Source organism: Metopolophium dirhodum, chromosome 8 (genome assembly GCF_019925205.1).
Source record: "Metopolophium dirhodum isolate CAU chromosome 8, ASM1992520v1, whole genome shotgun sequence".
Lineage (NCBI taxonomy): Eukaryota > Metazoa > Arthropoda > Insecta > Hemiptera > Aphididae > Metopolophium > Metopolophium dirhodum.
Genome location: NC_083567.1, coordinates 13,191,973 through 13,209,197, shown reverse-complemented (window position 1 = coordinate 13,209,197; position 17,225 = coordinate 13,191,973). Strand labels below are relative to the sequence as shown.

General features: G+C 28.6%; 1 protein-coding gene and 1 pseudogene across 3 annotated transcripts; one reads left to right on the top strand and one right to left on the bottom strand.

Moving 5' to 3' along the window:
* The first annotated feature begins 920 nt into the window (after positions 1 to 920).
* Positions 921 to 3,183, top strand: LOC132950058 (uncharacterized; annotated as a pseudogene).
* Positions 3,184 to 3,492: 309 nt separating this feature from the next.
* Positions 3,493 to 16,474, bottom strand: LOC132950056 (NFX1-type zinc finger-containing protein 1-like). 3 transcript variants are annotated; one of them, XM_061021255.1, is made up of 16 exons: positions 16,108 to 16,474; positions 13,620 to 13,870; positions 10,644 to 13,549; positions 10,498 to 10,581; positions 10,163 to 10,434; positions 9,943 to 10,086; positions 9,421 to 9,688; positions 9,152 to 9,353; positions 8,947 to 9,094; positions 8,727 to 8,879; positions 8,382 to 8,645; positions 8,076 to 8,313; positions 7,593 to 7,758; positions 7,409 to 7,520; positions 6,999 to 7,216; positions 3,493 to 5,976 (listed from the first exon to the last, which is right to left on the bottom strand). In XM_061021255.1, exons 3-16 carry the CDS (start codon positions 13,504 to 13,506, stop codon positions 4,914 to 4,916), a joined length of 6,195 nt encoding a protein of 2,064 aa, XP_060877238.1. In that variant the 5' UTR covers positions 13,507 to 13,549; positions 13,620 to 13,870; positions 16,108 to 16,474; the 3' UTR covers positions 3,493 to 4,913. The 3 variants fall into 3 exon arrangements, with proteins under 3 accessions (XP_060877238.1, XP_060877239.1, XP_060877237.1); XM_061021256.1 differs by having other exon boundaries at positions 13,620 to 13,831; XM_061021254.1 differs by lacking the exon at positions 13,620 to 13,870.
* Positions 16,475 to 17,225: the final 751 nt, after the last annotated feature.

Below are 17,225 nucleotides of genomic sequence, written 5' to 3'. Positions count from 1 at the left end.
GGTTCAGAGTTCGTAACACTTGAGAGAACTAGACAAGCATGAAGCTAACATGTTTAATCATGCATAGCCACATAGGGGGTTATAAATCAAGTTATTAAAGAGTACTTGGATCTTTAATCTGTATTTCTATTTTCTTATCGAAACATCAAAGTGTCATGGATATTTAAGATAGGTTATATAAGTTTTTTTGAACTCTTGAGTTGATATTATAAAAAGGTCATTATTTATTTTTGAAATGTACAGGTAGGTACTAGGTAGTATTTGAGCAAGCATTGAGCTTTGAGTAAAAACATAAACAATTACCAAAAGTTCATTACTTAGTATATAAAAACATTTGGTTTATTCTATTATAAATTGTAATTATTGTTCAGAAAATAAGTCATAAAAACTTGACAATTTGATCAATTTTAATTCATTGTTCATTTTATTGTCAGATTTATACTTTACATTCAGGACAAACAGACTGCTTCATTGGAACTCCACATTCCATAACACAATAAAAGTGGCCATTCCGACATTTACGCCAATGCCCTTGAGCTTTAATGCATTTCGAAAAACTGGTGGACATCATGAATTATCTGTCTTTATTCAACATTTATAACTGCCATGCCATCAAATTTATCATAAATCAACTCAGTACATTTTTTTATTTTTATATCTACAAAGACACAAATTATGTCGATTATTTTGTAAAAGACTGTAAGACATTGGCCTCAATAAATGATAAATATCCAAATGGAAAAATGGTTACAGCATTAAGTAAATTAAAGTATTATTATATTAAGTTTTGTTGTGTGCATGGAGGTAGCTACAAAAAAAAAAAAATACACTTGACCAACGCTTCACATCGTAAGTAGATTTATTTAATATAACTAAGTTTTAAAAGTCAAGATTCAAAATATTAAAATTGTTTAAGTACAATGCGCCAATAATGCGAAGCTGGAATTTATTTGAGAGCTTCAGACGATGGTAAATCACTTGTAATCACCAAAATGACAGAACTTTACAATCATGAAATTTCCCGGGTGTTATACAGTCATCTCCCTAATCAAAGGAAAATCACACCTGCAAATAAGGCTATTATATTAGAGCTGATGGACCTGAAGGCCAATAAAAAATGATACAAAATAAGATAATGAATGATAGTGGCAAAATTATAACTTTGAAGACTTGTCAAACATCCGTACTACAATCAGTAAGAAAAAAATTACAATTTAATTTAGTGATTTCTTTTTTTAATTTAGGTGATATTTCTATAAATACTTTTTTTTTTTTGAAGGAAAATATGATTCAAACAATAACTTAGTTGAAGTTATAAATAAATTGAAGACCAAACATAATTGTACCGTTGAAGTTTCAACAGATGAGGCGAATAACTTTAATGGAATTTTCATACAAGACCGATCTATGGCTGAATCATTCCATGCATTTCCTGAAGTAATATTTTATTACAATTTAAAAATCTATTTAAAACTACAAAATTATATAATATCCACTATATACTAAGAATTTTCCGATATTGGTTTTAAAGGTAGTTTTTGCTGATGCTACATACAAATTAATTGACTTAAGACTGCCAGTATATGTATTGATGACGGAGGATGGAAACGGCCAAAGCGAAATAGCAGCAATTGGCCTATTAGTTAATGAGGAAGAACAAACATTGCGCTGGTTTTTTGAAACTTTTAAAAAACATAATCCAATTTCAGTTAATACTCGGGGATACGTAACGGACAAAGACATGAAAGAAAGAAAAGTAATTAAGCAAGTCTTCCCTGAAGTTTCATTAACCATATATTTGTTTCATACATTAAGAACAATAATTAATAGGGAAATTACTTGTGACAAATGTAACGTCACCCCTGATGAAAGGGATAGTGCAAAAGAAATTATTCAAAATCTAGTATACTGCAAGTCAGAATTGGAATATGCCAATTTATACCAACACTTTCAGGATATAGCACCAGAAACTGTTATTGAGTATTACAATAAAAACTGGCATGGAATATGGGATGAATGGGTTATAGGCATGACGTACATGACTGGAAATTTTCTAAACAAAACAAATAACAGATTAGATAGTTTCAATGGTAAACTCAAATCTGTTATTTCATGTTTTTCCACTTTAGAAGATTTTGTGGATAAATTATTTATTGTTTTAAGCTACGTTAGGTTAGAAAGAGATAAGAATGCTGTAAAATTAGTCCAGAAACTGAATAGGCTTCCTGAACTGCAAAAATATTATACTCTCTTAACACCTTATGCATTTAGATTTTTAATATAACAATTTGAGTATGAAGACAAAAGTAATACTCTTCAAATTACAAATTAGTACACCTGCAATTGTATTTTTTACAATTCCATGAAACTTCCATGTCGTCATATCTTAAAATTTCGAAATCTATCACTGACACCTTTGTTTGATGCTGATTTATGTGATAAAAGATGGACGAGACTATTATTACAAAAATCAAAGAGTGTTTAAAAATGTTGAGGTCGTTCATTGTGATAGCAATACAACAGTACACTACACAGAAAAAAAATAAAAGTCCCATCTATTCATGAGAAGTTCCGTAAGGCGTCAATAATAAGAGCAAAGATTGCTGACCTAGTTTCGAGATCGTCAAATATTCACTACCACCGAAAAATCGAACATTTGGAATTTGTTTTTAACGCTTGGTTAAAAGGGCAAGAATTAATATTACATATATTGGGTAATTTAATATTAATAATCTTTATAAAATTTGATCATTAAAAACTAAATTACTATATAGGTGCAGATGATGAAGAAGAATGCTGTGTAAACAATGATGTTGTGGATGCCGATGAAGGTAACTTTGAAGTAGTTGAAGATGGAGATAACTTTGAAGTCGTTGAAGATATTGTGTCAGTAGAAAAATGTGATGTATTTGTAGAAGGTAAAAAATCATTAATAATCAACATAATATAATATGTGTTAATTTGAAACTAACACTATATAGGTGCAGATGTCATTGATGTCATGGAAAATATACATGTCACCTCGAAATTGTTAATTTTTTTAACAGCCAGGGTAATTATTTTGCAAACAGAGAAACAGATGTTTATACAAATACTTAAGTACTTAAACTGTTTAGGTATAAAATCAATTATCTTACCTACTAAAGTAAGAACATGTGGTAGGCCAAAAGGGGCAATTATGACATCAATCGGCTTCCCTAAAAGGCATAGAACTGGAACAAAAACTAAAAAGATTGGAAATAGGGATATAGCTGTCAATTCAGATGAACCAACCTATTGTCTTTGTAATCAGATTTCATACAGAGAGATGATATGTTGCGATAATGATTTATGTCCAGTAGAATGGTTTCATTTTTCTTGTGTTTCATTATCAACAAAACCAAAAGGTAAATGGTTTTGCCCCAAGTGTCGCGGAGATCGTCCAAATAAAATGAAGCCTAAAGATCAGTTTCTCAAGAAACTATACAATAAAGAAAAAGAGGATAAAGCTTAAGATTTTGTATTTTAACTATTAACTCATATTATATTATTAATATTTTAAGATGTGATGCCTAATCTATGGAAGATATTATTTATCAATGTGTGGGTTGCTGAGTTGGTAAACTTAATTATTTACATTAGAACGTCAAGTATTCCAAATGGGCAGCAAATTATTTATGTCATGTATTAACGGGCATCTGTCCTTTACAAAGTATTTAATAAAACATATTCAGACAAATAAGTAATAACTAATTTATTAAGTGTAGTGATAAAAAAATAATAATTATAGTAATATATAAATAATTCAGACTTATAAGTACATATATATTATGGCAAAATATAAACATTTTTTTTTCTGATTTATGAATATATTTTAGTAGTATCATTGATTTTGTTTTAAAGCTATTACGAAAAAGAAGAAATATGTGTGGAAATTAAATATTATGTCTTTGTAGGTATTATATATTGTATTTATAGAATAATAAAATGTTTTGTAAGCAACACTATAATATGAACCTTTTGTTAAATGTTCATACTTTGGTCTCGACACAAACGTTGCTTGTATGGAGTACGTATACAATTTTTAATGTAAATATTATTTAATATTTTAAAGTAAAAATTTTAACACTGATCGGGTGTTGAGTATAAGTCGAGTAAAAATGTAAATACAAATTGAATATTAAAAAAAGTACCAAGTATCAACTATATAAATATTAGACAGTAAACAGGAGGTTTATTTTTGTAATTCGTAGAAGAAAAACATGATTTGTTTATAATCAACTGGCTATTGTAAATCAGTTCAGTTATTCCAATATGTACCAAAATAAATTATAATTTATTGCCCTAGAATTTTAGATTTTTCCCGTTATATTAATTTGTATGCATATATTTATAAATAGATTATCAGCATTTGCCATTGGATATGACTCGAGTAAAAATGTAGTTATTACGCCGGTACCGAGTAAGAGCCAAGTCTTAAATATGATATCAAGTACCCCGCCATCGAATAATTGCCGGGTACCCGGAACATCTCTAATGTCTACTGTTATATAACGTATTTTAGGTAAATTTGCAAGATAAATTTAATTAATACATAAATAATAATATAAAAATCAAAGAACCCTGTTGTACACTTTAAATAATAATCTTTATCTATATTATAATCAATAAACCTTGGTGTAACTGTAGGTTATTTTCATAAAGATGTCAATTTATAAAATTATGTAAAACTTTTTTTGGATTTGTCAATATATTATATTAAAAGTGATAAAGCCAGTCTTGTATACTACACACTTAGGCTCTTATCCACAATTTTACTTATATTATTGTTTTAAACATGAAAAAATTAATTAAATCCAAATATAACATCGAATCTTTGTAAAATTAAACTGATAAAATAGTAATTTCTGAATAAATAGGTATCCTTATTATTCTTATGGTCTTTGGTACATGAGATTTCTTGCGCCATCCATCTCTGATGCTACGGTAATCCCTGAAACATGTCTGTGACTCTGTCCGCCAATTTCCACTTTACATTCAGGACAAACCGATTTCTGCATTGGCCCTCCACATTCTGTAACACAATAAATATGGCCATTCGGACATTTACACCAATGTCCTTGAGCTTTAATGCCTCCTGAAAAATTGACGGACATAGCGGCATGAATCATCTGTCTTTCTTCATCAGTTATAATTGCAATCCCATCAAATTTCTCATCAATTAACTCGGTAAACTTTTGTATTTCCGTATCTCTGTCAACAGTGTATATTTTACAAGACATTAATAGAGCTTCCATATTTCCAACTAAGTCTTTTAACTCCACTGCATAAGAATTGTATAAATCATTTTGTGCCATCTGAAATTTTGTATTGGACATGATCTCAAATAAACTCATAATCCTTGCACCACGCGCCATCTCCATGTTGATATCAAATTTTTGCTGATTTGACAACTGCTGCGCATAACTGAATGCAACAGAAAGAATCCAATCAAAGTGATTAATAATCGATTCTTTTCTTTGGACATCTTTGATTTCTTGAATTCTATTTTTATACTTTGAAGTAGACTTAAACAAATCAATGACAAAATTTAATGATTCAATGTCCTTGGCAGGTAAAGAGAACTTTGAACGTTTATTATTCAAAGATGCTAATAAAGGCTTGCAAAATGCATCCCATAAATGTTTGATTATATTACATCTATCATTTGTATCACAAATATAATATGAAAAAAAATTATTATTCAAGGATTTTAATGAATTGATTATTGTTTTTGTGTTGCCGCGGATTACAGATAGTGCTCCATACTGTTTTGTTTTTATATTAGATATGTCTTCTAATATAACTTTCACTTGGTTCATAAAACGTTGGGTTTTTAGAATTGGTGTTTTACATAAAGGACACTGTTTCAAACATATTTCTTCATCATTTTGGTTCATCCATTGTGTTAAAGCTTCAGATTCTATGGTGTGTTCACAATCTTCTAAATAAACAAACCTAAAAAATATCACATAGAAATGAAATAATATATAGAAAAAACAAACCCAGTTGATGCAAATATTTTATTATTTGTTGTTTTATCGGTTCTATGACATAATCATTTTTAAGAATCCACTGAATTATATTACATTCTTATAATAATTAAAAGGTTGTTACACCGACATTTGTTGTCCCCATCTTACAAGTGTGTAACATAGCAAATTGTAAGCTCAGCATAAGACGTTTAGCTCTGTTGGTTTAAAAATTAGTGAGTTGACCTCTTATAAAATGTAAAGGTAAGATTATTATCTAGCCAATCTTATCGGATTTTTATTATATTTTAATGCGAGTTATGAGTATTTTAAAAATTTTTAATTGTTTGTACATCTTAAAATACTCATAACTCGCTTTAAAATTAAAATATAATAAAAATCCGATGAGATTGCCCAGATAATAATCTTTTCTTTACATTTTATAATAGGTCAATTCACTCTATTTTTTTAACTAACGCAGCTACACAACACATGTTCTGCTGAGTGTACAATTTTTTATGTTACTCACTTGTAAGACTGAGACAACAAATGTAGGTGTAACATCCTCTTAATTATTATAAGAATATAATATAATTCAGTGGTGTGGGCATAGGCATGGTTTTAGTATTGAAGTACCCCTCTCGACGGTATTTATGCAAATAATATATTATTTACATTCTATTTTATATTAGTTGTTATTAATATGGAGATTCTTGGCTATAGTGGTGAGTGTGTAAAGCTCCACACATATTATGTTTAAAAATAAAACTTAAACACCTCCCTAGAAAAAATTCTGATTTCAAGCCAGATATAATTATATAACATATTATAACCTTAATGTGTCATGCCAACATGAATTATAAGCTTCAACAAATATATACAAATTAATAGATAAATTTGAATTTCATTTAAACTAACAATATTACAATAATTTATTAACTTCCCTAATTAATAATTTGTAATAGAAAAAAAAAAAATAATATTTATCAGTTATTCCTTCCAGTATACCTTGCATTTGGTTCATCTTCATTGCCAAAAACTATTGTAGTAACTTCATCTTCTTGACAAACGCGACATAGGGGAGGACACGGTTCACCACAAAAACCTATACAATCATGCCCACATTTCAACTTGAACTTGCAAGGCTCATAACATGGATATCGATTACATAATTCAAAACATTTTCTGGTACATTTCAAATGTGGACACTTCCACTCACATTTTTCCTGTTTATAAAATTAACAAAATATACGTCATGATTATAAGGTTCAAGTATATTCAACAGGATGTAATTTATTCATCCACCCACGACCATAATATTACTAACATAAAATCCATTAAAGATAGTGGAAATAAAAATCAAAGTTAAAAACAAGAAATTCATTCATTTTTATTTTTTTGGGGATATTAGTCATTACCTTGCACCGTACACATGCAGCACCACACAGACGAGTACATCTAGAATGCACACAAGAGTAAATGCATTTCTGATTACAAGGTGGACATCGTTCTTTACAGGGGAATTTACATCTGTAAAAATAAATTATTATTTAAGAGTTTATAAATTAATCCATAGAATTTTAATAAAAACTAATTACATACGTATGATTGCATGGGTTTATCTTGTTACAAATTTCATTACAAGGTACATGTATGCGTCCTTGTTTGCATTCTCCACATGTTCCCAAACAAATATCATTACAATTTAATTTTTGTAAACATGGTTCACGGCATTTATCAAGTAGATATTGGCTGTCCAGTCTGAACTCTATAAAATATTATTTTTACTTTGAATTTCTAATTTACTGAATATAAGTATTACTAACCAAAAGAGACAATGGTTTACATAATTAAACATGATTTCCAAATATTTAATAAAAACAAGATCGAAATTTTTTTTAAAAATATTCTTATTATCAGTACTATAATAAATTCATCGTGACATACTAATATAAATATATAAAAGTAAAATGTTAATAAGTACTGTACAAACAATACAAAAGAAAAATCATGAAATGTGCTCCATTAACCAATTCAAAAAAAATTGTTACAAATAAAAATAGTACAATAACAAACAAAAATTACCTTTATCTTTGTCACAACATAAAACCCAAACGCTATTATGACCACAAGCAAGTTTACTATTTTTTTGCAATACTATTTCCTCACAATCTTTAGTTGTACATTCGTCTGCACAAAAATTCTTACACATATGCCCACAATTTAAAGTTCGGTTACATTTCTTAGTGCAAAGCTTACGTTCTGGTAAAGTTTTACATTTCATTGTAATTGAATGGCCACAGTCTGGTATAACTTTTACTACCTGAAAATAAATAAATAAATAAAGTTAAATAAACAAAACAGAAAAACACAATAAAATATTTAACTTACTTGATTTTCACAAGGTTTACATTTTTCATGGCATTTAGATTGACATTTATGGACACAATATGTTAATTTACGGGTACATGGAAGAATACATTTAATGTCATTGATATTTAATCCACAAGGCACATCATTCTTTGTGTGTCCACAAGGCAAAACTTTCTTAACTTTAACAGTACACAGCGAGCAGTCTTCATAACACATCTTTTGACATTTGTGACTTAGAGAGCACATTTTGTTTATATTTGCGCAAGGTTTTAAGCATTTATACTGTGGATAAATTTATAAAATTATAAAATTATTACAATATAATTCTTATAATATAAAACACTTTTTATATACTACAACTACCTCTTCATGATCTGGATCATCATCCTTGTGGCAATTTTTTTCACAAGCATGACCACAATCTAATCGATCTATACATTTATATGAACAGATGGGTTTTTTGGCGTGACATTTTTTTAAAATTGTATGACCACATATTTCTAGGAAAGCTTCCACCTAAATTTTAATAAGGAAAATTATGTAAAGAAAATAATACATTAAAGAAAAATTATAAAAATCCAACCATTTCTTCACACGGATAAGTAAGAACATCAACAAAACATTGTAATGTTAATTCATGACCACATGGTAACTCTTTGTTCAATAGCACAAGACAATCTCCACAATCCATGTAACATGTTTTTTTACAAGGATGGTTATAATCACAGAACCTATTATACAATAATATTAAAATTATCTTAAAAAATAAAAAAATAAAATAATTTTACTTGTTACACGGTTCCCTGCATTTAAATTCTAAATGATCACGGTCATAAGAATGACATACACTTGAACAATAATGACCACACAATAGCAACGATTTACACAACATGGAACAACCTCCTTCCATAATAATATTAAAATCTTCACTTTTTGCAACCTTTGTCATAATACCAGAATGAACAGCACATTCTAAAGTCAATTCATCACCTTAAAACAAATCATGTTAATAATTTAAAATTTATCTTAATAATACTAATAAATAATATATTTTTACCATATGAACCCTGATTTTCTAATGTTTCTTTTATTTGTTTCCACAAATTACCAGAGTTGTACAAATTGTCCATGTTACCCATTATGTAAAGTCCATACTTAGCTCTTGACAATGCAACACAAATTCTGTTCTCAGTTTTCAAAAATCCTACATTTCCCTTTTCATTGCTTCTAACTAATGATAGCAAAATTATGTCACTTTCTTCTCCTTGATAATTATCTACCACAGTGATCTTCATGCCTTCTAATATTGCGTGTTTTTTTCTTAACTATATTAAAAGATATTATACAATGAATGATTCATACTTTTATATTTTATACTTCTAAATAAATAGGTAATGAAAAAATGATAATAATGATAATAATACTTTGAATAATATTTGTATTCTAATTTATACATTTATATTGTTTTATCTTGTATATCATATTTATATTGATATTGTAATTAAATAAATGAAATAATAATTATTATTATTGTAAACAAAACATACAAACATTAGTTTGAAAAAAGTATGTTACTTACTGAACGAATTTGAAATAATTGACCACTGTAAGTCGTTAATATTGTCACTTGATCAGTTTTGTATCCTTGTAAAATTAAATGTCTAGCAAACATAATTAAAAATCTAGCTTCATGATCATTACTTTTGCTTGAAATTTCCTCAACCTAAATGGTCATCAAATTGTATTAATTGACTTAGATCATCATGAGATGATTAAATACCATCAGAAATATAACATACTTCGTTTTCAAATTTATTATGATTTAGGAAGAATAAATCTTTTGTAACACCACGAATGTGTTCTCTATTGTGAACAGAAATATGATTTTTCAATTCATTGTATATTGATGGAGTTATTAGAGATGCTATTTCTGGACGCATTCTATGTTGTTCTCCTAACGTGTAACAAGGTACTTCATTATTGACCATACGTTCAAACAATGAAATATCAAAATTAAAATCTTTTGCCAATTTGTAAACTGCATTACTAGGACGTAGTTGCTTATGGTCACCTTTAAAATGAAAAATTATGAACTTATAGATATTTTTTCATGTGGTAAATTATAAAAATCTACCTATTAATATTAGATGTTGGCAGTGACTTGTTAAAGAAGAAACAATGTGTGCTTCCAAAACTTCGGCAGCTTCTTCAACGACCACTGAAAATTAATGTCAACAATTATATTTGTTTAAAAGAGTAATTTAAAATTTTAATGTTTACCAATAGGTGATTCTAATCCCTCCAACATTATTCTGTGTTTAGCAGCACCAGTAGTAGTTAATGCTATTACATGCATCTTATTTAGAAGCTCTACATTTTCCAACTCTCTTAATTCAGCATATTGCTTATATACTCGAGTATACTTTTGTTCATAATCTATTATTTTTGGATTGAACATCTCTTTTGTTTCTTTTACCCAACTAAAATATAAAGACCATCTTTGTCTCATATTTAACACGTATATATCTGTCATTTTTTGTGGTAGTTCAATATCAGTATCAATTAAATTCAACATATATTCAAAATAATCATGTACTTTTTCCATTACACCAAAGTTGAATTTGGCTTCTTCAGATTCATTAAAAAAATGTACACTTACGTTTGATAGATTCTCTAATCGTATACTCTCCTCAAGTAGTTCTTTGCAAGCATTTTTTATGTCGTCTAATGTTATACTATAAATTACAATATCTTTATTGTTTTGTTCTAGATCTAAGTAATCTGGTTCATATCGCTTTTCTTCATCATCATCTTCAACCACTACTTTTTTAATTTCTAACAATTTTTCTGAATTATAAACTCTATTAATCAACTCATTGCTAATTCCAGTTATAAACCCAATTGGGTCTACACTAAAATAATCAAAATCTTGAAATAACCAAGATAGAAGGTCCAAAGTAGTTTTAAAAAATTTATGATATTGATTAGGCATACCATTTTTCAATAATGATAATTCTAATATCCCAGCATTGTATGATACAACTTCACTACATTTCTTAAAATATTTTATGTTCTCCATAGTAGTTTTGACTTGGTCACCAATATTATGAAGACCTCTATTAGTTGTAATGGATCTTCTGTACATACGAGATATATTCCTTAAACTATATTTTTCTAATATTTCTGACTTAGATTGACCTCCAATTCTTATAACTTTGTTTGTGAAACTCAATATACCTTCCATAAACTGATCTAAAGCATGATTTGTGTAACACACTACTAAAATTGGTTTGGTGAGAAATGGCTTGTTGTATAAATTATTTATAATTGTTTTCATAATTTTCAATCCAATGAACGTTTTTCCAGTACCAGGTGGCCCTTGAATAACTGTAAATTCATGTGTCAACGCCGCTCTAAATGCTCCAAATTGCATTTCATCAAGTCCTAGCTGTTCTTTAGTAGGCCAATGATTTTGACTCAGTACTTGGAATTTAATCAAATCATCAATTACATAGCAGGTGTGTTCAGGTAACTCATCAATATAATATGGATAGTCTATTTTATTACAAGCTGATATTATATACTTTTCCATAGGGAAACTATGACTATTAATATTTTTAAGAACGTCCATTGAACATTTATATGGTTCAAAAAACACTTCACTCTCTACCATAGTAAGAGATGTATTAAATATAGGTTTTTCATCTTCTAATAATTCCACAATTAACTTACCTTGTTTCAAAAGTTCAATCTTTCGCTCCAAAACAATACCCAAAAAAAAAGTTTTAAAATTATTTTCGGAAAACAGTAATAAAGATCCATACATGAATCGTTTTGCCATTTCCCAGTTGATTCTTAATTTTTTTTTTTTGTCAAAGTTTACTAGATAACCATATTTATCACGAACAAATTCACCTTTTTTTTCAAATTCAATATCACGATAAATACGGATATTATTTATCTTCTTTCGACGCTGATGTTGACGTTCATCGTTTATTGTTTCTTTATAAAATTGTATACCTTCTCGTAATGGAGCAATAAAATCTTCACGTAAAAGACGAAATTGAACGTCTAAATAGTGTTCAACATTCTGATAAGCTCCTTTGGAGATATTAGGTCGTAAAAATCGTTCTCCACATTCAAGATCAATTGCGGTTGGATATACAGTTAGTTCTCTAAAATTTTCAGGTGGAGGCATTAGTTGGGCAATATTTTCAATAACTAATTTTTCTTTCAATTTTAATTCCTCCGTTAAGACTGTAGCCTTGAGTTTTTCTAGCAATTCATTCATTTTAATTACTGTAGTTTCATCAATTTTTATATGATTACAATAACTTTTAATACCATTTAAAGCAATATTACTACTTACTATTATTTCCTTTAATTTTTCTTCTGCTGTTTTTGGAAATAATGTAGTTATTGATTGAAACACAACTAAACAATCTTCATAAAATATATTCATATTGTTGCATCGATTTAAGTTTTTCTCTGTTGGTGTACTCAATATATATGTTTTTAGATGATCAAAAAATTGATTACATATAAGTTCTGTTAGTAAGAATGTTTTGCTTTGTATTAATTCAGTAGAACAAATCTTAGCTGATACTTTCATAAGCAAAAAAATCCAATCAGGTTCTTTATTTTGTTTAAATAGGTCCATGAATCCATTAACTTTATTTGACATCACAAATACAATCTCAGATGGGTCCTTGCTACATAATTCTTCAAGGCGTTTAAATCCAAAACTATACTTGTTTATGATTTTTTTTTCAGTTGTGCTGTTATCAGGATACTCATTTTGCTCAATTTTTTTACCTCCCCATCTGTCTTGTCTATTTTCAGAGTTTTGTTTGAAATTTAATTGTTCTTGTCTAGTTTCTGAATTATATTGTGGTCTCCAATGTTCTTGTCTATTTCCAAAATTTTGTTTTTTTCCCCATCGTTCTCGTCTATTTGGTGATTTCTGTTGTTTTCTCCATTGTTCTTTTGTAGTAGAACTACTGGGCTGTAACCGTTCATTTTGCTTGGATGACTTAAAATCAAATTGGTCGTTTTCTGCATTTACTGATGGATTTGTTCTGAATCTTCTATGCTGGTTATTTTGACCACGGTCATTCTGGTTTGTGTATCTATTATTATACATTATTTTTTCAATATTTGGCTGATAGTGTGGTTACATTTGTATCCTGTTATGGTATAAATACAGAAAATATTAAATTAGTAATTTTAAACTTTTTTTAAAAAAAAAATACCTACATTTTTTTACTGTTTTAATTTTTAGTTACTGGGCGGAATGATAAATGTAACGGTATTTACATTTCTTTGTGTTTTTTTTTATTCATTTTTTTTTTGGGTCTGTCATCATCTTTTAGGACAGTAAAAACGTTTAGATTTTCTTCAATAGCATCTTTTCTAATAGGAAAGTAAATCTAGTTGGTACTTAAGCGCCGGGAAAAATACCGCAAGATCTGTTTTCAACAAAATCGATTATAGATTTTGGTTTAATTCTAAAACAAATGACAGTAGATAGATGATATTTTCACTGAATGTTTATACCTATTAGCATTTTCTTTACACTATAACATTTTCAAAATATTTTGACTTGTTTACGAATATTTTAAGATTCCAATTTTTTTAGATTTTTCTATAAATGTTAATAAAATTGTATTTGTTGGGTCAAAAATCTTGAAAGTAGTTACAATTTTTTTTATAAGCATTTAAAGTACAAATTTTGAATTATTTTTTTAGAAATTCATTAAATATTTTTTTTTTAAATCTAAGATTTGAAAATTTTATTCAAGATTCCTCATATGTTTGTCCACCTTTATCAACAAAAAAAAAAAACGTTTACCGGAATGTATTCAATTTTTATGAGCGTTTGAAGTTCAAATTTTTACAACATTAGATATTCACTTAATTTATCATGTAGCGATTTTCTTATTTGTTGTAATTCTAAAACGAATAACTGTTAAACATAGATAATATATTATCTATGCTGTTAATACTTGAAATTTACACCAGATGTTTATTTTATCAATTTGTATACATACTTGATACAATTTTAAAATATCTATCATTCTATCATAATATAGTATATATAATCATCAAATGACTCATTTAAAGCGGTTTACGGCTTTTAAATTTCAAATATTTCAATATTTTTGGTTTTTTTTTTTCTATAAATGAAATTAATTGTTGGATCAAAAAGCGTGAACATTTAATACAAGGTGCTCCAAATATTGTTACAATATCAGTTGAAAAATATTAGGATTATAAGGATTGAAAATGTAAAACAAGGTTGCATGTATCTATAAAATATTAAAACTCAGTTTTTTTCATAGTTATTTTATGTTCAAATTTGGACAAAGTTTAAATGAAGAAGAACGAGTTTAGTTTAGTGTTTTATTTTAAGAATATTATTCGTTAGTACTTGAAATTTCTCATGTATATTGTTTTATACAAATATCGAAATATAATATTAATTCAACTTACCGGCTACCGTATTAATAATAACAATATAAATATTATATAAAATATCCTAGGCTGACAAACTGTCTCTGTACAGAATTGTTTTTCGTATACAATAATATTGAAACATTGAATTCAAATTTAACACCATCCATTACAGGACCCACTTTTAACCTACTATATAGCAGACACCCACTTATCTGCTTTTTTTAATTATTAAAATGTTTGTGTGTTTTATTGTTATAAATGATTTATATTGCTCAGTTTTTATTATAACCATATTGACATTTATAGATAAATGCAGAGATTTTTTGCTGGGTCCAATAGCTTCATTAAAATATAACCTATTATATTATATATTATTTTATATCTACCAATTTTGCATTTATTTTTAAAACAAATATTGCATCATAATTCAGTTTTATCTTATATTTTATTGATTACTCTATGATCTAATAGCAGTTATTTAAATTAATTATAATGATTACCAACATAAATATTTAGTTAGTTTTGTTTTTATTTAATTATGAGTTATTAGTATCAGAAAAAACAGTACCATTAATTTTCCAAATCTAAAGTACCTATTTATGACATTTATTTTACATATAAAATATTTTAATCATACTTAATTGTATTATTATATATTTAATATTGTTTGAATTTAAATGAAATATAAGAAAGCATCAGGGGAGTAATTAAGGGGGAGGGGGGATTAGGGGAAGGGATCCCCCCAAAACTTTTTTTTTACCGTTAACATTTTGATCAAAGTATTGATAATGAGTAATGACCATTCATGTTTGCTAAAAACGTATATCCACCCACCTCCCCAAACCAAATTCCTAATTATACCACTGGAAAGCATTAGAGCCCGTATTACAATAGCTAAACTAAGGTTAAACCACCGAATTTGGCCGGTAAAATCAGTGGGTTAAGCGTAACCGAGGTTTAAATTGTGATTGTAAAACGGGCCCTCAGTTATCTGAATTGATGCTAAGTAATACACTACCTAAACCTAATACACATTTTATTGTATAATTTTAAATGATGAATACCTAAGTGTTTTTTGGCACATATTTCTGAGTAACCAGAGGCGTAGCCATGGGGGTTTAGCGGCTATAGCCCCCCCCCCCCATTTACCGTGTTCATTTTAGCCTATATCATTAAAATATTATATTTAAAAAATGATTTTACAAAAAACCCTGTAGCCTTCCTCCGATTATTTAGAATAGGTATATTTTTACGGCATAATAATACTAATAATAGGCTATTTACATACCTACTTCATCGCGGATAGTTCAATAGTTGATGTCTATTGGTAGGTACACAAAACTATATTTTATAGTAAAACAATACAACGCTGCGATATATGAAAAAAAAAATGTTATTAACCGTTGGAATCATTGATCGACCGCCATAGCTGTAAACACTAATAATTATAATTTATAATACACTATACGTCTATACCCTGCACTGTCACAAAATGACCACTATGAATACAGACTATATGCATAGGCAAGAATACTAATGAGTAATGACTATATGAATACGAGACAAAAAATAATAATTATTGCTGAGTGGACCGGTGCAGTACTGCTGACAGCAGACCAATAATCAATACGTTATACACCCCACCAATTGCACCGTTGCAGAGTGCCAGACTGCAATGAAAACAAAATGTCAAAATGTAATCGCGGTGGTCTAGACTCTAGACTCTAGAGTCTAGACACTAGACAGTGCCAGCCGCCGGGATTTCGTTACGGGAGGGGATGATGACTCAGAATTCAGATAATCATATTAGGAGTTAGGACATTATATTATTAAAATATCAAGTTAAACAATAACAATATTACTTTACGTGAAAACCAGAGTTTCTCCAACTATTTTTTTCTTGTACCTACAGCCTACAGGCTACAACCTACTGGCTACTACATTATAAACTTAAACTGAGATAGTTAGTTATTATTATTATTATCTTAGTTAATTATTATAATAACACGTTGTCCGACAGTTGCCAAATATTACTGCTATAGTGCTATGGTAGTAATACGAATAGTTGACGTGCTAATTGCACCACCACCTAATTGCACCTTTGGCCCTGGGATTTGAATATTTGATGGGCCCATGGAGGGCATTATGGAAAAATGCCCACGGGCCACGACCCGATTTCCCGGACCATCAATCATCACGTCGTAGTCTTTTGCGTATCATCAGTACGCGTACCTACCACAGTTTGACTGTTTTAGAACTTTTGGTATACACCGGCGACCGGCTCATCCAGACAATCGGCGCGACGAATTTTACCATAGTATAATATGTACACAAATACGACCCACGCCTATCAGTGTCTAAAGGATAACGAATTTACGAATTAAATAACTAAGCAATAACACAATG

Bases quoted from the DNA above. Each gene is read 5' to 3' on its own strand.
- LOC132950056 (XM_061021255.1), bottom strand. From the start codon at position 13,506: ATGTATAATAATAGATACACAAACCAGAATGACCGTGGTCAAAATAAC. The intron at 9,354-9,420 runs GTAAAAATATAT...ATTTGTTTTAAG, and splicing joins AGAAAATCAGGGTTCATATG to GTGATGAATTGACTTTAGAA. The intron at 7,759-8,075 runs GTAATTTTTGTT...AATATTTTATAG, and splicing joins ATGTTGTGACAAAGATAAAG to AGTTCAGACTGGACAGCCAA.